Source organism: Protopterus annectens, chromosome 6.part0 (genome assembly GCF_019279795.1).
Source record: "Protopterus annectens isolate FY-2018-M chromosome 6.part0, PAN1.0, whole genome shotgun sequence".
In the NCBI taxonomy this organism is placed as follows: domain Eukaryota; kingdom Metazoa; phylum Chordata; order Ceratodontiformes; family Protopteridae; genus Protopterus; species Protopterus annectens.
Window position 1 is genome coordinate 1,934,262,771 of NC_056737.1, and position 25,226 is coordinate 1,934,287,996.

Sequence of the window (25,226 nt, forward strand, 5' to 3'; positions counted from 1 at the left end):
AGATATCTTTTCCATTTTGCTGAATAAGTTTTTCTTGTTGAGGGTCTGAGCCTCCAGGATAATGTCTTTAACCCTTTGAGATAAATCTGGGTTATTTTGCCTTATGTAATGTTCCAAGCAGCTAGCTGCAGAGTTTTCAAGTTTGGATGCAGGATTTTGAAGTCGTTCTGTGTTAGCAGAAGAGGTAGTAGGGGTAGAGGCCATGCATGTTCCGACATACTCCTCAGTAGCGGTACCAATGTTGCCTCGGCCAGTCTGGAGCTATCAAGATGATCCTCGGGTGATCTTCTTTGATCTTCAGTAGCACTTTGTGCATCAAAGGAAGAGGTGAGAATGCATATGCTGTCAGGTTTTCCCAACTGAAGGATAGGGAGTCCACCTTCCAAGCAAGTGGGTGGTATGTCCTTGTGCAGAATTTTTTCAATTGGTGGTTGTGTGGGGATGCGAACAGGTCTATTTCTGGCAGTCCCCATTTCCTTGTGATGGTTTTGAAGATATCTGGATGCAGCATCCATTCGTGGGCATCCGTGGTGGTTCTGCTTAAGATGTCTGCTAGTATATTTTCTTTTCCTGGCACAAATATGGCCTGGAGCTGAATGTTGAGGCTCAGGGCCACATTCCAGAGGTCCAGTGCCATCCGGCATAGAGGATATGAATGGGTGCCTCCCTGTTTGTTGATATACCACATAACTGTGGTGTTGTCCGTCCTTATCAGCAATTGACCCTGTTGAAGAAATGGTCTGAATGTCTGAATTGCCTGTTTTACTGCCAGCATCTCTTTTAGATTTATGTGTAGGTTCATCTGGTCTTGAGTCCATAAGCCTTGAATGCACTTGTCCACCATGTGTGCCCCCCAACCTAGGTCTGAGGCGTCCGTGGTGATAGTCTGGCTTGGGTGAGGCCTGTGGAAGGGCAGTCCTTTGTTCAATTGACAGGCCTGGGCCCACCACTGGAATTCTTGTTTCAGGCATGGAATTATTGGAATTTGGGTTTCTAGGCTGTGTTTGTGCTGAGACCATAAATTCCTCAGGTACCATTGTAACTTCCTCATATGTAGTCTGGCATGTGGAACTAATATTATGCAGGATGCCATGTAACCCAGGGCTTGCAGGATTTTCCTTGCTGTAAGCTGGTTCTGCGTTGTTAATGCCATGAAATAAAGTGGTAGCTGCCTCTGTTTTTCTGCTGTGAGGAATGCCATCTGGTTTGATGTGTCCAGTTCTGCACCCAAGAAGGTTATCCTTTGGGATGGTATCAGCCTTGACTTTTTTGTGTTGACTGTGTACCCCAGGGCTTGCAGCAGGTGAATAACCTTTTTCAAATCTTTTGTTATTTTGTCTTTGCTGTCCGCTTGTAACAGGCAGTCGTCCAGGTATGGATAAATTTGAATTCCCTGAAGCCTGCAATGAGCAATTACTGATGCCAGGCATTTTGTGAATACTCTGGGCGCAGTAGATAAGCCAAAAGGCAATGCTGAGAATTGATAATGCTCTGATCCTGCAAGAAATCTGAGGTATCTTCTGCAATTTGGTCGTATGGCGACGTGCAGGTATGCCTCCTTGAGATCCAGAGTCACCAGCCAAGACTCCTTGCCCAGCACGGGAAGAAGTTGCTGTAGGGTCAGCATTTTGAATTTTGGAACAATGAGATATGTGTTTAGAGCGGACAGGTCGAGGATAGGTCTCCATTGGTTTTCCTTTCTTGGTACCAGGAAAAGCCTTGAATAAAATCCTTGTCCTTGTTCCATAGGTACCTTTCTATAGCTCTCATCCTTAGTAAGTGGTCTATTTGTTGTAGAGCGTTTGTCCTTTGGTTTGGAGGTAGGTTTGGCATTCCTCTCTTCCTTGGAAGAGTATGGAAGTGAAACCTGTACCCTTTGTCTATTGTCTGTAAAATCCATTTGTCTCCTGTAATGTAATGCCAATTTGTTGAAAATAAGGCTAACTTTCCATCTAAGGGTGCTTCCAGTTGTTCCCTGGTAGGCGTTTTCAGAGCCAAGTCACTGTGATTGTCCTGTGGAAGTGGTAGTGGCTGGATCTGTGGCAGTACTTCTCTGACTGTTAGGCTGCCACTGGCGTCCCTGTAGGCACCTCTGGATTGGCCTCTGCCTCTAGGGCATCTATTTCTGCTTCTCTGTGCTCTGGTGGTGTCTGGAAAGGACCAATTTTTGGACGGCCAGTTCCTACTAAACCTCGGAGGCTGGACCTATAAGAAATCCTTGACTGTCTGGACAGATTTAGCTTTTTCTTCCACCTTCTTCAACACTTGCTGTGCAGGGGAACCAAACAAACTGTGCTTTTCCATGGGAGCATCTAGAAGCTTTGCCTTTACATGGTCTGGTAAGGATTGCTCTTTTAACCATGCATGCCTTCTGATCACTGTACCAGTCATAGCTGAACCAAAGGAAGCCTCCAGTGCATCACAGCCGCATTTTAAGGAATGATTACTGACCTGCTGAGTGTTATGCACCAAATCCTGAAGGGACTTGCGGTCTAAAGGCTCAGGAGGAAAGTTTTTAGTGAGCTGATCTAACAGAAATTCGTGATATTCAATCATGTGGAATTCACAGTTTAAGGCCCTAGCGGGAAGAGTAGCAGAAGTATAAACTTTTTTACCCCATCTCCCCAATGCCCTAGATTCTCTTTCAGAGGGGAGGGGGTTTTTGGCAGAGGCAGCTGCTACAGCTTTGGGGCCCTGTGAAATAGTTTCAGGATCTGCAATAGGAGCCTTATACAAATGATAATGTGTGTCCGGAACCCTGTAGTATCTGTCGGGTTTAGCAGGGGCCGGAGGTAGTGAGTCAGGGGCAGTACAAGCATCATTAAATGCATCATCCACAACTGTAAGTACTGGAGGAATAGCTAAAGGCCTATGCTGTGGTAAATGCAAAAAGGTCCTAAGCCTCTTCCTAGAGTCTGAAAAATCCTGGCCCTGCCATTGAAATTGTTCCCTCATAGCATGCAAGGTTTCCCCAAAAGAAAATTCCTCAGGAGGAGAGGCAGAAGGTATGGAATCCTCTGCATCAGAGTCCTCATAAGGAGAATAAGGGCCTTCTGGAGGATTTGTATTTTCTGAATCATCAGAGGAGTAATCTGAAGAAACTGGCTCAGGGGGTTCTGCTCTAGGCCTCTTCTCTAGAGGTGGGTGAGAGGCCCTGTCAGGGTGAGACTGGGTTCCCCTGATCAAAGAAATGAGATCCTCTGCTAGACTAAGCATTTGGGTACTAGAGCTAGGCCTGTGAGAGGGGGTTTTAGCAGGCACGGCCTTTGAAGATTTAGCTGCTTTGGCCCTGGCAAAAGCCTTAATTGACATGGATGCAGGGGGCCTAGCAGCTCCACGTGCAGGAGTAGATACAGCTAAGGGGATAGTATCTGATAAATCCTGAGAAACTGTAAGAGCAGGTGGATTTTCCGTAGCAGATTCAGCCATGCTGGAAGAGGCCTCGGTAGAAGGAGGCATGCTTTCGGCCGAAGGAAGAACCGCGGACTCGGTTTCAGCCGAAACAGAGACACTCGCGGTTGGCTTAACCGCGGTTTTGGCCGAAACCACAGACCGCGAGTGTCGGTCCTTTTCTTTACGTTTTTTAACTAATTGTTAAGTCGGAGTCTCCGACGGCATGATAGAAGCAAAAGCGGAGCCGAAAAACTCCTCTGCAAACTCCGACCGACGTCTAAGTGTCCGTCGGTTGAAGGAAGCACAGGCTAGACAAGCTGCTACATCGTGGTCTGGGCCTAAACAAGGTAGGCAGTAAGAGTGGAAATCTTTATGAGGTATTTGTTTCCCACAAGTTAAACAGTTATTCACTTTTTCTGACATCGGCTGAGGCAAGAAAGAGTCCCCAACGGGGTACTTAGCTTTTTAGAAGTCTTCGGTAGTAGCAATCTCTGGTTCTGACCGACCGGCACTTGCGAACAGCTTCTGCTTCGGGCGCCACGCAGCAAGAAAGACTGAGGAAAATGGCGTCGGCTGATGCCTTTATACTCGCTGGACTGCAGCTATGACGTCGGGTGAAGTGCGACATCAGCCGAGGCCAGACCCAGACTTTGGAATCCGGCCAACCGAAGGGCTGCCTGAGGCCAGGACAACCCATTTGTTAGGACTGCAGATGCATCCTTGAAGGACATCAGTACTTGAAAGTGGGCAGCACAGCCTGGACAAGACGAACTAAACTCGCCAACCATGAATTTCTAGATTAAGATGCGTGAAATCCAGAAGCAGCTAGGATGTCCCTGTCACCTGGTGAGTGACATCACAACATGTTGGTCAGAGGCATGAGAACCCTCAAATATTATAGCAATAGAAAACTCAAAAATTGTGCTAACTTATAAACATAAAACAAACAGTCACTCAATGCTGAAGGCCTCAAAAGACAGACCAAATAAAAACAATGTTTTATGTTATCTGAAATCATAAACTATTACAATTCCAGTAATGTTCAACATACCTTCTCTATACAAGGCTTAACTCCAATCATGATGGTGTCTCCAAAGATCTTGCCATCTTTGCTTAATGCTTTCCTGGCTTGAAGCTTTGACTGATAATGAATATGCATCCAATTACCATTTTTGGACATCTATATAGTAAAATGCAAAAAATACACTCTTTTAAAACCACCAAGAGCAAACTCATACCACCACTATAAAAAAATTCAGATAATTAAAAATAAATTGAACGGTAAATGTCAAGGAAATGGCTCATTTTGTAGGTAGCCAAGTTTTGTACTCTATGTATCACGACAGTCACAATTTCCCCGAGTGATATCAAGACAGGATACCACAGAATACATGGGGATCCAAAGGTAGAACTGAGCCATGACATCACTTATAGCTTAGTGTCTTACAGAAATGTGCAGTGAAACCCAGGATGAAGCTGCAGAGATATCAAATGACGGTGTTAACTAATTCTCTAGTAGAATGTGCTTTAGGTTTACCTGCTTAAGTCTTGTATTCTGTACAGAAGGATGAAATAAGAAGTTATGTACTCACCATAACATTCCACTTGAGTAGGTATCTTCATTTGTCTGCAACCTTTGGGATACGGATCCGAGCCGGCAACTTCTACCACAGCATAGATCCGAGCTCCTAGCTCCTCCATTAACCCATAATCCCCTGCCAACCCTGACTGACCTCAGATCAAGTTTGCCCCATATAACAACTTGCTAGTGTGTCCCGGAAGGGACTCATGTAAGACAACTCCTACTTAGAATCATATTGGTCAGGGGGGAAGGCGGGTGGGATGGTTGCAGACAAATGAAGATACCTACTCAGATGGAACGTTATGGTGAGTACATAACTTCTTAATCTGAAGTAGGCACTTCATTTGTCAGCAACCTTTGGGACAGAGTCCCCAGCTACCTGAATCTTGGGTGGCCTTCATGGAAGGATATTCCGGAGCACTGCAGAGCCAAAGGACGTCCTACCTCTGGAGACAACATCCAGTTTGTAATGGCTGATAAAGGTATGGGATGAAGCCCAAGTGGCTGCGGAACAATCATCATCCAAGGGAACCCTAGATCTAAAAGCAGCCGATGTAGCAATGGCCCTAGTAGAATGAGCACGGACTCCCTGAGGTGCAGGCCTTCCCGAACTCTGATATGCTAAGAGAATACAACTAGCTATCCATCGTGACAGGGTAACTTTATAAACCGACTTGCCTAGGTTGGTTTTGGCAAAGGAGACAAACAACTGGTCGGATTGTCTATGACCAGCCGTTCGATGAATATAAAAGCGCAGTTGTCTGTGCACATCCAAAGAATGCAGCTTATATTCTCCTTTGTTCTGATAGTTGGGGACGAACATGGGAAGATTAATAGATTGATTAATGCTTGCTTTGGAAGATACCTTAGGCAGAAAAGACGGATTGATCCCGAGGTAATCTGTATCCTGATGGAAGGTCAAATACGGTGGTTTGACAGAAGAGAGCCTGAAGTTCAGAGACTCTTTTAGCTGAAGTAATGGCCACCAGAAAGGCCGTTTTCCAAGAGAGGTATTTGAGATCATCCGTGGCCGCTGGCTCGAAAGGGGGCTTGTCAAGGCCTGTAGAACTAAGGATAAATCCCATGGGGGTACTACCTCCCTGACAGGAGGTCTGAGGAGGAAGGTACCCTTAAGGAAAGCTTTACAGAGCTTGGAGGCAATAAGAGGGCCAGACTCATGCCCTACATGATAATGCGAAATCGCTGCTAGTTGCACCTTGACTGTAGAACAGCTAGCCCCCTGATGAAAAAGGGTAGTTAGAAAATCCAAAACAGATGTTAAAGGCGCTGTAAAAGGATCTAAATGACGGAGCTCAGCCCAGATGGAAAAGCGTTTCCACTTACTCCGATAGACCTTTCTGGTGGATGGCTTGTGTGTTGCTACTAGAATGGCTTTGACTGGTGAGGAGATTCCGGGAGTCCTTATCAAGAGTGGAACTGGAGCAACCAAGCAGTCAGCTTGAGGCTGATCAGGTTGGGGGTCGGAAGACCCAGGGGGTGAGTAATGAGATCCGGAAGAGGATCCAAAATCCAGGGCGGATGAATCAGGTGAGACCATAGGTACGGGAACCACGTCTGACGAGGCCAGAATAGGGCAATGAGGATCATCTTGCTCCCCAACCGACTGGCTTTCTGTAAAAGTTTTAGCATCAGGGGCAGTGGAGGGTAAGCGTAAAGAAGACCGGGAGGCCAAGCATGTACTAGAGAGAGTCTCTCGGGGACTCCCCCAGAGGGGGGATTAGGGCAAAGTAACTGTTGCATTTGGTATTTGAGGGAGAGGCAAAAAGATCGCAACAGGGTTGCCCCCATTGGGCAAATATTCACTCTGCTACTAGAGGATTGAGAGACCATTCGTATGGAGTCAGGATTGTACGACTGAGCCTGTCTGCTAGGATGTTGGACTGTCCCGGAATGTGCGTTGCAATGAGAAAGCGGTTGGTGGATATCGCCCATTCCCACACTCTCATGGCCTCGCGACAAAGAGGATAAGACCTGGTTCCCCCCGTTTGTTGATGTACCAGACCACTGACATGCTGTCCGTATGTACCGCAATCGTCCCAATCGGAAGAAGGTCGTGAAGTGCCTGCAACGTCAAAAGCACCGCCCTCTTCTCTAGGACACTGATATGCAAGGAGATCTCTATGTCGTTCCACGTGCCTTGGACCGTTCTGCCTGAATAATCCCCCCCCACCCCAGGCGAGAAGCTTCCGTGGTCACTGTGGCGATGGGAGGAGGCATCGAGAATGGACGTCCCGTGTGGAGGCTCTGGGACTGGAACCACCACACGAGCGACCTTCTGCAAGTCCTGTTTAGGGGAATGGGATGGTACAGAGGGTTGCGAGACAGGGACCACTGCACCTGAAGGGTCCACTGCAGGACCCTCATATTCAGACAGGCCAAGGGCAGCAGAGAAATTGCTGCCGCCATGGACCCTAGAGCCCTCAGGACCAATTCCGCCGGTGGAGCTTGAAGTTGGAGGATGGCCTGTACATGCAACCTCAGGTTCTGAAGCAGATCTGGAGTCAGAAAAGCAAGCATTAGTTTGGAATCCAGTCTCGCCCCTATGAAATCTATTACCTGTGTAGGAGCCAGAAAGGACGTGGCCATGTTGACTGTCAATCCTAGACGTGGAGCAAGACTGAGGAAGTAATCCCTGCATGAACAGAGCAGATGCCTTGTAGGAGCGTTAAGGAGCCAGTCGTCCAGGTACTGAAAGACCTGAATTCCCTGGAGTCTCAAGTGGGCCGCTATTGCCGCTAAGACTTTGGTGAACACCCTGGGGGCTGAGGTGAGACGAGAGGCCCTGAACTGAAAGTGACTGGCTCCCAGCCGGAAGCGGAGAAACCTCCTGGAGAGTCTGTCCACTAGAATGTGATAGTCGCATCCTTGAGGTCTATCGAGCACATCCAATCATTCTCCCGTAACAGGGGGGGAATAGATTGCAGTGTGACCATCCGGAACTTTTCTTTGGGTACTGCCAGGTTCAAGAGAGTGGTCGAGGATAGGCCTCAAGTCCCCCGTCTTTTTTGGCACCAGAAAGAACCTGGAGTAAAACCCTGATCCGAGCTGATCTGGGGGGATGGGTTGAATGGCTCTTTTTTGTAAAAGCTGCTGAATTTCTGTAGCAGCCACCTCCCTCTGACGGGGTGGTACGTCGGGGAAGCTTCTGGTTTTGGGGGTTACAATAAAGGGAATTTGGTAACCTCTGGATATGATGCGAAGCACCCAGCGATCTGTTGTTATGGACTCCCACATTGCTAGGTGCCTCGAAAAACGCCCCCCGACTGCCTCCAGAGTGGAGCAGCCAGGCAACCCCTCAGGGGTTCTGCGTAGGCCTCTCAGAGAAGGGTTCTCTGGACCCAAAATTCCTGGGACCCTCTCTGCCTCTAGGGCGGCGTCCTCCCTGTCCTCCTCTGCCACGAGAGGACTGGTTATCCAGAGCAGACTAGGATTGATGCGATTTCCGGAACCACATCTTCTTCCGACCCTTTTGGTTCTTGGAAAAGGACCTCTGGGGAGCAGAGAAGCGGACTCAGACAGCAGACGTAGTCTTCCCGTCTTTCTCGCTCTGGACTAAAGTGTCGCAAACAGTTTTGCCAAACAGAGCAGGACCAAAGGGGGCATTCGCGAATGATGCCTTAAAGGGTTCCGAGAAGTCACAATGTCGGAGCCAGGCTTGTCGTCTCATGACCAAGCCGACTCCGCCAGCTCTAGCGGCTCCCTCAGTGGCGTGAGACAAAAGCCGCATAGAGGTGTTAGAAATGGACTGTAGAGTGGACATTCGGGAGGAGTACAGTTGTTTGTCCCCTTCCGACATGGACTTTGGGGGGGAGGCAGCGTATTCTTTTATTAGATCCCGCTGCATCCGGATGACGTGTGCCATATAGTTCAGCGCCCTCATCGAGAAGGTTGCTGAACTGAAGGTCCGCTTCCCAAGGCGGTCCATCGCATGAGACTCCTTGCTCGATGGGAGGACTGTGGGGCTCTCCTGAGCCAACTCTCTCTTGGTGGCAGCTACCAACATGGCATCTGCAGGGGGACCTCTGCTCCAATGGGTTCTCTCTACTGGGGCACTCAAGATCCTGTCCGGACGCTTGGGGACTGGCTCTACAGTGTCCGGCTCCCACCAAGCCCTGGTGGCAATAAGGTACACCAGGGGGTCGGGGGGGGGGACACCCAAGAGGTAGATGGCCCTGCTTCGAACACCTCTAGGAATACGGACTCATTGGAGGAAGACTTGGGGGCAGACCAACACCCCCTGATCCTAAGCATTTCCATGATGTCTCCAAAGGAGACATCCTTGGGGGGTGACCTTGGGAGCCTTCCCCTTCATCTAAGTCCGTATCTTCCATAAGGGACTCGGAGTCCACGTGACTCCTCTTACACTTAGACATGTGCGGAACCTCCTCGGGGGGGGGGGCTGTCCGAGGAAGTCTCACCAGCAATGTCATGTTCCGAAGGAACACCCCGAGGCGCTGAAGCAGGCTGCCCCAAAGGCCGGGTGATGGGAGCCTGGACCAGCTGAGAGGGAGTGCAGGGGGGAACCGAAGCCAGGTCCGAATGCACTCAACAGTGCCCTCTCCGCCGCAGCGAAAGCCGAGGGGGAGCCGCCCTCGATAGGATCCGAGAGTAGACTCCCACCCGGATCTGAAGCGGGGACCGGACCCGAGACCATCGGATCCGAAGGACCCGCGTGCTCCGACAGGGACGGAGCCGAATGCACACCGAATCCCTCGGATCTGAAGCTCGGCCCGCGGCTCCGAGAGGTCGGATCAGACTAACTTGAGGGAAGAGTCGGAGCCGAAGTGCCCAGCACTATCGGCTCCGACCCACCCCCGGATCAAACGCGGCTCGGCTCCGAACCAGGAAAACGGGTCGGAGAAGGAGCGATTGGAGCAAAGAATAGGGTCGAGCTCCCCCCCCCCCTGGAGGGGAGGGGTGGGAGGCAAGAGCACTCCCATCTGCAGATGGGCCTGGATGAACCTCCTCATCATCCGGTCCATGTCTGCATCCGACATGCTATAAGTGGACCTCGAAGAGGCCATCAAGGCAGGCCTGGAGTGCCGCCTCGATGACCTCGACGAGGACCGGGTCACCCCCTCTTCGGGTCCCAGTGAGAAGCAAGGGGATCGGATCAGAGGGGGAGGCGATCCAGAAGCCCTGGAGGGAGAAGCCCGTTTGGTGGGCGGGGCCAAGGAGGAGTCTCCTCGGCCCACCGCTTATGGTGCTTCTCTCTCCGCTTGTCTTTCTTGGCCTCTCTCTCATCCGGAACCGAAGCGGGAGGTTGAGTCCCGACCGGAGGGAGGGGGGCAGGAGTGGCCGCCACCGAGGGCTGTATAGCGGCCACAGAAGTACCGGAGGCCGGAGCCTGATCTGGGGGCAAAAGGCCCGCCAGAATCAGCTTCGACCTCCGGTCCTCAAGTGCCCTGGGGTTGAACGCCACGCAAATCGTGCATCCAGAGGAGAGGTGTTCAACCCCAAGGCACCTAACGCACCGAGTGTGGCCATCCGCCTGTGAAAGCTAATGGCCACACTCAGTGTACTTAAAAAAAAAAAAAAATGGCTTTAGGGGCCTCTGACATTTTAAATAGAGAAAACACACTCACTAGGCCCCTATACACACCACACAACACACACACTACGACCAGCGAGGAAGGGAGGAGAAAAAGGATCACAAAAAAAATAAAATTTAGTTCTCTAAAAAAGCTATAGGGTACCTAACCACTCACTCTCACTCACAGTAAAAGAAAAAAGGAAGAAAATAGCAATTTTTTCCTCTCAAAGTTTCGATCAACCAGGAGCTCAGGAACCTAGCTTGTAGCGTGGCAAAACTAGATCTGGGGTCAGTCAGGGTTTGCAGGGAATTATGGGTAAAGGGAGGAGCTAAGAGCTCGGATCTATGCTGTGGTAGAAGTTGCCGGCTCGGATCCGAGATCGGATCTGTATCCCAAAGGTTGCTGACAAATGAAGTGCCTACTTCAGATCAAGTGTTATCCATCTGAACAGGGTGATTTTTTTTTAAACTTTCTGCCCCAATTTGACGTGCAAGAAAATGTATCATCCTTTGTTCTGTTAAGATAAATGTGTAGCTGACTATGGACATCCAGGCAATGAGATAAACATTCTTTCTTTTTAGAATGTGGAGGAAAGAAATCAGAGTATGACTAATAAAGGTTAAGAACAGTTGCCACCTCAGGCATAAAAGTACAGTTTTGTACCTACCATAAATGTAGATGTTCGAAGATCCACATTGCTGCAGTCCTAACCATTGGGTAGTCCGCTGTCCAGTCGGCCCGAATACCAAAGTATATGGCTGGCGTCGGTCAAGGCGCATTAGACTGATGTCAGGACGTCAGGGTACAAATGCGCATGACCGACGTCATATCCTCAGTCTTTTCTTGCCCCAGATGTCAGAAGACCCTAAACAGAAAGGTCAAAACCAAAAGACAGCAAAAACAACCAACCACCCTGCACTAATCATATGAACAATATATACAAATGCACAATATATATATATATTTACAACCCAAACCACACAACCCCTAAACACAGAGGGAAGGAGGGAGGTAAATTGGACTGCAGCAATGTGGATCTCGAACATCTACATTTATGGTAGGTACAAAACTGTACTATGTTCTTCATTCCACATTGCTGCAGTCCTAACACTTGGGTAGAATCCCAAAGCAGAGGTAAGGGAGGATGGCAAATCATAAAGAAGCTGGAGCTGCCAAAATGCCTTGTAAAATAGCTGTGGCAAAACCAGCCCTAGATTTAGAATAGAGTGGAAGGTGGTAATGCTTAGAGAAAGTATGCACTGAACTCCAAGTAGCTGCCTCCAAAATATCTTTAGTTGCCACCCCTTAGAAATGCTGTAGATGTGGCAGTAGCTCTAGTGGAATGAGGTCTAATCCCAGCTGGAATCTCTTTACCATGATGGGAATAACAAAATGAAATACAAAACCCAATCCACTTAGAAATAGTTTGTTTTGACACACGCTTGCCCTGAGAACTCAAAGCAAAAGAAACAAACAACTGCTGAGACTGCCTGAACCCTTTAGTTCTGCTCAAATAATATCGCAACTGCCTGTGTATATCCAAAGTGTGCAAAATCTTTTCCCCTTTATTTTGGGGATCTGCATAGAAAGTAGGCAAATGAATAGTTTGGTTTAAAGCCACACTAGAAACCACCTTAGGCATAAAGGAAGGATTAGTGCGTAATGATACCCTATCCTTATGGAAAATCAAGAAAGGCTCAACTGCCATAAGGGCCTGTAATTCAGAAACCCTTCTTGCAGAAGTAATGGCCAACAAAAAGCAGTCTTCCATGACAAATATTTCAACTCAGCAGTAGCTGCAGGCTCAAAGGTTGTAGAGTGAGTTTCTCCAACACAAAATTGAGATCCCAAGCAGGAGTAGGAGCTCTCATTGGGGTCTTATATTCTTTGCCCCTCTAAGGAATTGCTTAAACAAAGGATGAGAAAACAATGGTGGATCACAGTCATAGTGAGCAGAAATTGCTGCAGCATGAATCTTAACAGAAGAGAAGGACAAACCTTTGTCCAGTAACTCAGTAAGATATTGAAGAGCCACACTTAAATTAGGCTTAGAAATCTCCAAATTCCTTTGCTGCACTCCAAAATAAAAATCTCTTCCATTTATCTGCGTATACTTTCCTTGTACTAGGCCTTCTGGCCTCCAAAATAACATTCAAAACTTGCTTGAGGAAGTTGAGACCTGCTGTGTTTAAAACAGAATATGCCAGGCTGTTAGGTGAAGAGAGTGAAGTTTGACATTGAGCAAATGACTGTTCTCTTGAGACAGCAGATGTGGAATCAAAGGTAAAGGCCATGGAGGCTTCCTTACCAGACTTCTCAGTAATGGGTACCAGTGTTGCGAGGCCAATCTGGAGCTATTAAAATCATCCTTGGCTTGTCCTGTCTGACCTTTAGAGCACCTTTGGAGAAGAGGCAGAGGTGGAAAGGCATACACATGAAGATTGCTCCAATTGAAAGAAAGAGCATCCACTTTCCAAGCTGTGTGATGAAACCTTTGTGCAAAACTTTGGCAGCTGGTGGTTTAGTGGAGAAGCGAACAGATCTATGTCTGGAGTTCTCCATGACACTGTCAATTTCTGAAATACATGAGGATCCAGTTTCCACTCGTGGGGATCCATGATTTGTCTGCTCAACACATCTGCTAAGGAGTTCTGTGCTCCGGCAGAAACCTTGCCTGAAGATTGAGTTGTAAACTGAGAGCAGTCTCCCACAAAATCATTGCTTGCCTGCATAGAGGATAAGAATGAGTTCCCTCTTGTTTGTTGATGTACCACATGACAGTTGTGTTGTCTGTTAGAATCAACACCTGCCCTGGAAGAAGTAAATCCTTGAAAGCTATTAATGCAAACTGGACTGCTAACATCTCCTTCATGTTGATATGTAGATGTTGTAGTCTGGCAGGCCACTTGTCTTGTATCCACTTTCCATTTAGATGAGCTCCCCAAGCAATGTCTGAGGCATCTGTCGTTAGAATCTGACTCGCCTCTGGCGGGTCACAGAGAGTCCCTTGTTTAGGTGACATTCCTGAGCCCACCACAAAAATTCCTTTTGAATGCAAGGTATTATTTGAATGACAGTGTCCATATCTTGGCAGTGCTGAGTCCATACATTTTTGAGATACCATTGCAGCTTCCTCATATGTAGTTTGGCATTGGGAAGCACCAGAATACAAGATGCCATGAACCCTAATGCTTGAAGGACTGTCCTTGCAGTCAGCCTGGACAGATGAGACAATTGATGGAAGTAAAGTGATAGATTCTTTTGTTTGTCCGGGGTTAAAAGGCCATCTGGGATGCTGTATTCAGTCTCACACCCAGAAAGCACATGTCTTGAGAGGGTACTAGACTGGACTTTATTTCGTTCACAGAATACCCTAGGCATCTTAGCACTGCTATAACATATTGTAAATGATGAAGAAGGTCTTCCTTTTCTTGAGCCAGAATCAGGCAGTCGTCCAAATAAGGATAAATTTGTATTCCTTTTAGCCTGAAGTAAGCTATCACTGGAGCCAGAACCTTTGTGAACACTCTGGGCAATAGATAAGCCAAATGGCAATGCAGAGAACTGATAATGAGAATTCCCAGCTCGAAAACGCAGATACTTCCTGCAACTTAGCCTGATAGGAACATGAAGGTAAGCTTCCTTGAGATCTAAAGTCACCATCCAGTGATCTTTGCCCAGCAGAGGTAAAAGCTGTTGTAACGTCAACATTTTGAACTTGGGAATGTCCAGATAAGTGTTGAGGATAGATAAATCCAAAATTGGTCTCCACGTGTTCCCCTTCTTTGGTACTAGGAACAGGCGTGAATAAAATCCCAGGCCCCTTTCTGGCAGAGGGACTGGCTGTATGGCCCCTATTTGGAGTAACAGAGAAATTTGTTTTGAGCCTCTATTCTTTGCTGAGGAGGAATGTCTGGCATGCCTTTGAAAGGGGGCAATGTATGGAAATAAAACCTGTAACCTTGGTGAATAATATCCAATACCCATTTGTCTTGGGTAATCAAATCCCAATTTTCTTTGAAGAGTGCCAACCTTCCTCCCAAAGGAGCTGCCAGACAAGAATCTACTGGCAGCTGAAAAGGCAGGTCATTGGGTCTGTTTACGAAAGGACTGACCCCTGCCCTCACCGAAGACTGTGCAGGTGAACTCCCTGTTCTAGGCCTGAAAGAGCCCTGAGCTCTGCCCCTACCACGTCTAGATCTACCCCTAGACTGTGAATCATAAGAAGGATATGTCCACCCCTTAGCAGGCCAATTTCTACTAAACTTCGGAGGCTGAACTTGCAAAAAATCTTTAACAGTCTGCATAGACTTAGCCTTGTCCTCCATTTTCTTTAAAACTGCCTCCACAGGTGAACCAAACAATACATCAGACTGTAAAGGAGCATCTAAAATCCTTGTCTTAACATGGTCAGATAAATTCTGATCCCTCAGCCAGGCGTGCCTGCGAAGAACTGAACTAGTGGCAGCCACCCTCAAGGAGGCCTGTACAGCATCAAATCCACATTGCAAAGAATGCTTACCCACCTGTTCAGAAACATGTACCAAATCTTGCAATTCTTTACACTCAATGCCTTCCGCCAGAGCATCTACCTTAGACTTCAATTGAGAAAGAAGATAGTTTTGATATTTCAACATGTGAAACTGGCAATTCAAAGCCCTCATAGCTAAGGTGGAAGAAGTATAGACTTTCTTTCCCCATCTATCCAAAGCTCTGGCCTCTTTATCTGGAGGAACAGGATTTTTACCACAGAGGCCTTGACACCCTTAGGTCCCTGACTAACTGTTTCTGGGTCTGCCCTAGGACTCTTGAACAGATATTTATGAGCTTCAGGCACCCTGTAATACCTGTCAGGTTTAACAGGAGCAGGAGGCAAAGAATCAGGATTAAGTGAAGCCTCTGCAAAACATCTTCCACAACATCCAGAACAGGAGGAATAGCCAAAGGCCTATGCTGGGGTAAAACAAAAATTCCCTAAGCCTTTTCCTGGAATCAGAGAAGTCCTGGCCTTCCCACTTAAAATGTTCCCTCATAGAATGAAGAGTCTCTGAAAAGAAAAATCCTCTGGAGGAGAAGCAGAAGGAGTAGAATCATCCACATCAGAATCAGAACAAGGAGAATACTCCTGCAAGTCTTCAGAAGACTCTGAAACATCTGAAACCTGCTCAAAACTCCCCAACTCTGGTTCCACCCTAGGCCTCTTATCAGGAGGGGCAAAGAGCCTCTAATCAAAGTAATTAAATCTTCTGCCATTTTGAGCATGTGTTTCTTGGGCACAGAACCTGAAGAACTAGGAGTGACACCAACAGAAGCTAAACTTGGCCTGCCTCTGGGAGAAGCCTTGGAAACAGAAGGAGAGGCCTAACCACCCAAGGAAGGGAGGGAAGTACAGTAACCTGAGAAGCCCCTCAGCCTGACCTGCCTCCTGAGAGGCACATCCTGCAATATCAAAGTCTCCCCTGGGACTCCAGAGAAACTCCTGGAACCACTGGTTCCACTGAGCCTTCTAAAGAACCGGCGTCCGGGAATGCGGTTCTTCTTGTCTGGGCTTAGCTGTTTTGTCCTTGCGCTTCTTCGAAGAAGCGGGCGTTGGAGCATCCGACGGCATATTGTAATTGCACCGCTTCCCGAAGACCAACCTGGCACAATCTAACCTCCGCTTAATAGTGCGCTTATTAAACCTAGCACAAAAGCGACACCCAACAACGTCGTGCTCAGGCCCCAAACAAGGAATACACAAAGTATGATAATCTCTATGAGGTATCTGCTTCCCACAAGAAATACAGTTAATTCACTTTTTCTGACATCCGGTAAACCACTGAGGCAAGAAAAAACTAAAATATTCCCCAGCGGGTACTTAGCCAACTTTGACTCGGTCTGAAACTCCGACTTCAGAAAATTTCAGAACGCCAACCTTCGTACCGCTGCTTCGCAAAAATGAAAAGAAAAGATCGGATATGATGCGTCTTGTACCATGATTGTACCCTGTCTGCTGATGTCAGTCTAAAGCGCCAGCCCACGCCCAGCCAGAAAGCAGGTCCTTCTCAAGAATATCTTCCATAACTTCAAGGCAGTTAAGACAGAACAGCTTATAATTTCAACTGGCTACTAAGTGAACCTTGAATCTATACTGTATAGAAGCTGGATTCTTTATCACACATCAGCAAAACAAGCCTGATGGTACCACAGCTCAAGGGTTTATACCTTTCTTCACTACACAAAAAAATATTCATTTATTCTTGCACATCTTCTTGGAACAGAGTTGGAGTGCCGCAATTATCTAGACTGCCCTGAAGGGAATAATGGTTTCCTGACCATTAGGAGAACTGGAGACAAACCATATGGTTAGTCTGAGAGACTGTAGGTCTGGGTGAACCTTGTTAAATGGGCGAAATAAAAAAGCTTCTTCTCTTCAAACATCACAGAGGTATACCAACAGCTGAGGCCATAATGGGAACCATGCTTGTCGGGACAAAAGAGGCAAAGTGCCTTCTTGTAGTCTCATTGTCCCTTGGACAGTCTACACTAAACATCAACCAATCCCAGGGCAAATACATGTGATGACAGACACAGTAGGGAAAGGAAAAAAAAATGGGTATCCCCAAGAATGGCTGTCCTACTGAAGCAACCAAAGCAGATATCTATGGCAAGCCTTTGATAACCATACAAAAAGGGATAACACACCAGACATCTGATTCTGTTAAACCCTGGTGTTCAATAAAGTAACCTCACTCTGGACTGTTTAAAAGGAATCGAAATAACTGCAGCAACCATCAACCCAACGCTTGAAGGTGAAGAATAGCTGCTGGTTTGGGGGATGTGAATAAAAGACTGAATGCTGTCAATTCTGTCTGATGACAGGCTAACCACAAAAAGTCCTTGTGTCCAAATGGCAATCAAGAAAGTTCTGTTTTAATAAGAGCTCCAACTGTGGCTATGCGGTACTTACAGCTACTCCAGCTACTCATGGCTGTGATGGCAGATCATTCCTTGCGCTAATCAATAATTTCCTTCACAGAGGCCTAAAGAAACCAGTCATCCAAATAAGGGAAAACATGAATAACCTTTCTGCATGAACAGGCTGTCATATATCTTATGAACACCTAGAATGAATGACTGAACTTGAAAGACAGGAATATTCTAGACTCCCTGACTATTTAAAAGCTTTATTAAAATTCTTAAATAGTAAACAATGACAGATACACATACAAAGTAAACAACCCATAGTAAATATTTTTTTTCATTTTCATGCAATACACAGATTCTTTTTAAACAATAATTCACTTCAGCAAATACTTCCCTCAAATCTCACTCTTCCTCCTAAACATTATTCAAAATTTACTGTTAGCATGAATTCCATTTATTTCTACATAATTTTCTCATTCCCTCCTTTACAATACTCATTACTGAAATAACAGTTGGTTTAGATTTTGATTTCCATTTTCTAGTAACCGTTTACAGCTACCGGCTGCTCAAAATCATAGCAAGGCCTTACCACGTTCTAGCAGTTCAGATCCTGTATCCAAGCATAAACAAATAATTTCCTTATTTATAACAATTTGCTCCCCCAACAAATCTAACAAACTACTTTGAAGGGAATTTTTAAAATCTGCCAAATCACTGCATTCCCAAAACATGTTCCCAGTTACCCCTGTCTGTCCAACAACACACCTTCATTTATCTACCTGGAGGGAAAAAAATTCTGAAGTCTGCTTGGAGTATAAAAATACCTATACAATAACTTCCCAGCAAAAAAATTCTAAATAGTTTGAATTTTGTTGCATATTTGGAAGACATACAAATGTCCATTGTTCTTTTGTATATTTATTTTCCATTCTATCTTCGCAAACTTTTCTAAACTCCTCTGATTACATTTTTATAGTCAACATGCAATATTATATATCCCCTACTAATTATATATTTAACAGCAACTTATATTCTACGTTCAATTAAAACTCTACAAGAGGTGGTCTTTCACTTAGCACTTCCCTAACCTTTTCTCTTTGCCTTCACTCTTATCAGTACCTACTAGGGAAGGTAATCATAACCTGCAGTCCAAACTTGTGGTTGACCTCATCCCGTTATATTACCTTTCCTTCCCTATCTGCTACAAATACATTGGTTCCTTTGCTAATTTTCTCCAGTAAATTCCAGTCCCTTCTTACCTATTTTCTATATACATGACTTGCAGTCATTCCTATTGGTAAAACGTTTTACCATTCCATTCCAGTGGTAGGTTGGTACCCGGAATACCTTTGCTACTTTGCAAATACAACATTATGCCTGGCTGTTATTCTCCTTAAGGACCTCCATCCAAAATTCTGCTATCTCCTTACATCTCAAACCCCCAATTCCAAGGTTTCATCATACCTTTCCATTTTGGTCTTAATCTTTTGATTACATTATGCATATAAGCCTTAACTGCGTAGCTTTGAATAACTCTTCAAATCAGTTCATCCTAAACCACCTTGATCTACAAGGTGAAACAACTTACCTCACTTAACCCTTGCCCTCTTCCACTCCCAAATACATTTCCTCCATGTAAATTATGGACTACTTTTCTTCTAGTTGATAAAAATATGCCTGATCTGTATATAAAATTAAAGGAAAAGAAGCATTTCCATTGCTTGTATCTTTCTTTTCCATATTCAAGAGCGACCAGTTTCGCCATGTTTGTTTTACACTTTAGTCTCATCTCACATTCTTAGCTGCCATGACAGAATCCTTTCTAATCCATGCACTTAAATACTTCATCTTAGCACATCTCCATAAATATGGGTATTACTGACCAAATTAATGTGTGGGTGCATAGTTAAATCACTACTCACTATAGCCTTTGTTTCATCTTCATTAAATTTTACACCTTGAAAATACAAACTGCCTCAAAGTTCCACAAGATAAATGCCTTTTTTGGATTTATCAAGTACAAAACATAGCTATTTACCAAAGACCTACAACTCCGACCTTTTTGCCCAGGTTTGGCATGGCTTCCAAGATTGGCAGTGGCTAATGTCAAACTAAGGAAACTGCCGCACTCTCACGAGCTGTAGTCGAATGATAAACTAACACACATCTAGGCAAAATCGGGATTCCTGCAAGTTCATCTACCGGCATGTTTTTGGTATCCAAACCCTGTACAAACACAGATAGGGAAGACATCCAAACTCTACAAAGAATGCACTCTGTGACTACACTTCTCAACTGCACAGATTTTTGCCTCAGTTTTGATCTGTTCCTCAAAATCTGTGGTTTTCTGGAAAAAGTACAGAGTACTCAAGTCATTAAATAATGGCATACATTTGAGTTTCAGACACCATATCTTTCAGCAAATAAGAGCAGTACTTAAAACTTTCCCCGATTTTAGGCCTTTAAATTTGCAGTCTACTTTTCAGGGTGGTGTTTTTTGTTTTAGTTTTGGTCTAGTATGCTTAAGAAGGATGCGTTTGTTTTAAAATGCAATAAATGCTGTAATTTAACAGAGAAACATTACTGGCACTTCAAACCTTTAAACAGAATTAAATGTACATTAGCAAATATGCCTGGCTGTGAGGCAGTTTGATTCATGAGATTGATGGGGGGCCTGGTTTGGAAACTGTACATCCAGGGAGATGCTTCTTTGATAAAAAACCCAAAATATCATCTGTGAAAAGAAAAAAAAGTTATGTACTCACCATAATGTTCCACGTGCCTTGTCCATCTCGCCTTCATTCTGTATTGGTTGGGTTCGGAACCAATCCTCTGTTCTGACTTGGCCACTTACAAAAGCTCAAGGTCTTCAACTAGCGTATGGCTTACACCCTATCCCATGATGCCCTAGGGAATTCCCCAGATCTCGTTTGCTGGCATACTAATATACGCATATATAAAATTTTACTACTTTAAAAGCCCAGAGGGCCAAATATAAGATGCCAAATAAATTCTCTCAGCCCTCCACCTAAAGGTTGTTGGGAAGGAGGGTGGGATGCAAGAATGAAGGCGAGATGGACAACACAAATGGAATGTTATGGTGAGTACCATAACTTCTTTTTGTGATGCTGTCCAATCATCGCCTTCATTTTGTACTGGTTGGGACAGCGCCCCTAGCACCATCTTTCTTGGGTGTCTCAAGGGAGAATATTCTTCAGAACAGTGGACCTAAAAGAGGTCCCATCTCTGGAGGCCAAATCAACTTTGTAATGAGCAATAAAGGTATGAGATCTTGCCCATGTAGCTGCAGCACAAATGGAATCAGTTGCCAGTTTGGCCAGAAAGGCGGAAGTAGAAATAGCAATGGTAGAATGACCTCTTACTTTATCCAGAAGTTGCTTGTTTTGGGATTTGTAAATGTGATGCAATCTGAACCACCTGGAAAGAGTGGTCTTAGTAACTGGAGAACCTTTTTTGCAATCTGAGAAGGACACAAATAATTGCTCAGACTTTCTGAAGTCTTTTGTTCTGTGCAAGAAGAAACGTAACTGCCTATGTAGATCTAGCTGGTGGAAAAAAGTTATGTACTCACCATAACGTTCCATGTATGTAGTCCATCTCGTCGAACATTATTACGTGTGGGTTCAGAGACGATCCTCTGCTCCGACTCGGCTGCTTAGAAAGCCTGAAAACTTCTGACTGGCTTGTGGCTAATAGGTATCCCATGGTGCATGCGTGCATTCCCCAGATCTTGTTTGCTACTAGTCTATCACGATAAGACAAGAAAAAGGACAAAGGTCCGGAAGAATGAAGTGTAATAAAAAGAGCCCTTGTGGTACAAACCACTGTAGAAAAGGAAAAACTGTATCCAGATCCTCCAGGAAGGGAGCTGGTGGGTTGGTTCGTAATAATGTTCGGCGAGATGGACTACATACATGGAACGTTATGGTGAGTACATAACTTCTTTATGTTGTGTAGTCCTATCTCACCTCCATTATTACATGTGGGACAGCGTCCCTAGCATCTTGAATGGGTGGGCTCACTGGAAGATACTCCCGAGTACCGTGGAACCAAATGTGGCTCTACCCCTGGAAGTTAAATCCAATTTATAATGTGAAATTAAGGTATGAGGGGTAGCCCATGTTGCTGCTGCACATATATTATCAATAGGTGTCCTGGCTTGGAAAGCAGCAGAAGTAGAAAAGGACCTGGTGGAATGCGCTTTAACTTTAAAGGGCAACTCCTTTCCTGAGAACTGTAAATAAAGGAAATGCAACTAGAGATCCAGTTCGATAGTGTAACCTTGGAAACTGGGAAGCCCATTCTCGCCTCAGAAAAGAAGCAAACAGCTGTTCTGATTTTCTAAATCCTTTGGTCCTGTGGATATAGAAATGCAGTTGCCTATGCACATCCAATTGGTGGGATGTATACTCTGCTTTATTGGAGTGATTAGGGAAGAACACTGGCAATTCAATTGTTTGGTTTAAGTGAAATTGAGAACAGACTTTAGGAATAAAAGAAGTGTTGGTCCGGAGAGAGACCCTGTCTTTGTGAAAAATTAAATATGGAAGTTTAACAGAGCCTGTAATTCAGAAACTCATCTGGCTGAGATTATTGCTACCAGAAAGTCTTCCAAGCAGGAATTTCAACTGACAACTATGGACTGGTTCAAAAGGTGGCAGAGTAAGTCTAGACAGGACTAGATTCAGGTCCAAAGGAGGAACGGGGTCTTGCACAGGAAGTCTCATCAGGGAACCTCTAAGAAAAGATTTGCACAGTTTGTGAGACATAAGACTGGAATCATTAATCCCCACATGAAAATTAGATACTGCTGCTAGCTGAACTCAGGAGTGTAGCAGCCGCTGAACCCTGGTGAAAGAGTTCTGAAAGAAACTCTAGAACAATAGTAATGGGAGCTGTAAATGGATCAACTTCTCTGTTGTGTGCCCATATAGAAAATCTCTTCCATTTACTGTGATACAATTTTCTAGTCCAAGGCTTGTGAGAAGAGGTAATAATATGAGTTACAGATGGAGACAGATCATGAAGCCTGACTAGTGACGGAACTGTAGCAGCCATGCTGTCAGTTTGAGTGTGGAGACTGGGGTGAAGAAAACCTGACGTGTGTCAGGAGGTCTGGCACTGGGTCCAGAGTCTATGGGTAGTCTAACATGTGAGGCCCGAGAAAAAGGAATCAAATCTGACAAGGCCAGTAAGGAGTGATGAGGATCATCTTGCTTCATAACAGCATTTCTTTCTGTATGACCTTGGGGATTAGTGGAAAAGGAGGAAAAAGCATAGAGGAGTCCCGGGGGCCAATCGTGGACTAGTGCACCTCTTCGGAGGAGGGATGAGAGAGAAAAAGGTGCTGCATTTGGTGTTGATGGGGTTGGCAAAGAGGTTGCAGCAGGGTTGTCCCCACTTGTGGAAGATTACACTGGCTATTTTTTGGTTCAAGGACCATTCGCGAGGCAACAATATGGCCCTGCTTAGCTTGTCCGCTATCACGTTGGAAGTCCCCGGGATGTGCGTTGCAATGAGAAAACGTTGGGAAGAAATCGCCCAATTCCAAACTCGCAGGGCCTCACGACATAAGGGGTATGATCTGGTCCCCCCTTGTTTGTTTAGATACCAGTCCACTGACATGTTGGTCTGGATAGCTATCGCCCCTAGAGAGAGAAAGTCGTGAAGTGCTTGCAACGCTAGAAGCACCGCTCTCATCTCTAGGACAATGATATGCAGATGGGCCTCCTGCTATTGCCATGTGCCTTGGACAGTCCTGCCAAGATAATGTCCCCCCACCCTGAGAGGCACCCGTGGTCACAGTGGCAACGGGTTGGTGTGGTACAAAGGGAGTCCCTGTGGTAAGATGACCTGGTTGAATCCACCAGTGTAGGTCCTTTATGCAAAAATCTGTAATCAGAATCTGATTATGTAGAGGCAACTGCTGAAACTACCACTGGGATGACAGGAGCCATTGGAGTATTCTCATATGTAGTCTTGCTAAAGGTACCAAGGCTATGGTAGACGCCATAGTTCTGAGAAGCTGCAACACCACCTTCACTTTGACTCTTTGAAGGGGAAGTATCCTGTAAATTTGTTGCACAAGATTCTGTATTGTGTCTGTAGGGAGTCTGGCTGTCATATCGACTGTGTCTATGTTTGCGCCTATAAAACTTATAGGCTGAGTGGGCAAAGTAGAGGATTTTCCCTAGTTTAGAGAGATTCCCAACTGGGAACAGAGCTCGATTGTGGAATCTCTCGATTGAACTAGGCGATGCCTGGTGGTGGCGGTCAGGAGTCAATCGTCCAGGTATGGAAAGACTTGGACTCCCTGATGCCTCAAATGAGCTGTGACTACTGCCATGCACTTGGTGAACACGCGGGGGGCTGTGGTGAGACCAAAGGGCAGCACCCGAAACTGGTAATGATTGGCTCCCAGCTGGAAGTGTAGGTAGCTCCTTGATGCCTTGTCCATCATTATGTGGTAGTAGGCATCCTGGAGACCTATTGAGCACATCCAGCTGTCTCTCCCTAACAGAGGGAGCATGGATTGTAGAGTGACCATTCGGAACTTGGAATTCTTTACATACTCGTTTAACCTGCTGAGGTCTAGGATGGGTCTCCAGTCGTCTGTTATTTTTGGAACTAAAAAGAACCTGGAGTATGTTCCGAATCCTGTCTGGTCTGTTGGGACCGTTTGGATGACTCTCTTTAATAGCACCTTTTATATCTCTATAGCAGCTTGATCCCTGTGATTGGGTGGGTATATCAGGGATCCTTTTGGGAGGGCATGGTGAAAGGGAAAAGGGTATAGAGTAACCTCTGGTGATAATGTCTTGTACCCACTTGTCTCGAGTGAGATTTAGCCAGGCCTCTGGGTACAAGGACAGGTGACCCCCGACGGGCTCCAGAGACGCACAGTCGGGTTCCACATCAGGAACGCTAATGGGGACGGTCACTAAAGGAATCTCAACCTCCCTGATTTTGTGGGTCTCCTCTGCCTCTAGGGCAACGTCTACCGTTATGTCCTCCTCCCCTGCCGCTGAAGGAGGAATCACCTTGTGTGTCCTGGAAATGTCTCTGTGATTTCTTGAACCACATTTTGCAGCTCTTCTGACCAGTAGGGTAAGGTCTAGAAAGAACGGTAAAACGGACTCCCACGGCAGAGACTGTCTTTCCTTCCTGCTTACACCTGGTGAGGGTATCTTTCACCATGGGACCAAAAAGAAAGGATCCGTCCAGGGGATCATTGGTGAAGGTAGACTTGAAAGTCACAGCAAAGTTACACAGACGCATACAGGAATGCATCCTTAAGGAGACTCCTGAACCCGCCCTACTCACCATCAGCTGCGTAAGAGATCAGCTAAATGGAGGAGTTAACAATAGATGTGAGAGTAGCCAACTGAGCAGACACTGTAGATGGGACTGCTTCAGTAGAGGTACCCTGAAGAGCATCTCCTAACCCCTTTAGGAGATATCTCTGAAGTCTCGTAAAATGTGATAGTTCAGCGATCGGAGTGTAAAAGCCGCGGAACGCTTCCCATACCTATCCATCGTTCGGGATTCCTTATTAGGTGGATGGATAGAAGTCTCTGCTAGATCCTCCTTAGTGGCGGCTGCCACCACCATGGCATCAACAGGTAAACCCTTGGATAATAACTCTGCCTTTAGGGGCGGAAAGAAATTTATTCGGCCTCCTGGAGACCGGTTCCACAGCATCAGGAGTCTGCCATGCTTTCTGACTCACAAGATCCAGTAATTCGTCAAATGGAGGAGACACCCATGAA

General features: G+C 45.9%; 1 protein-coding gene across 1 annotated transcript in view; it reads right to left on the reverse strand.

Annotated features, from left to right (window-relative positions):
• Positions 1–25,226, reverse strand: part of NUP35 (nucleoporin 35) — an 813,253-nt gene that overhangs the window by 241,947 nt on the left and 546,080 nt on the right. The window contains exon 7 of the mRNA XM_044075241.1: positions 4,445–4,573. Coding sequence (XP_043931176.1) covers positions 4,445–4,573 — 129 coding nt within the window. The remainder of the gene's footprint in view (positions 1–4,444; positions 4,574–25,226) is intronic.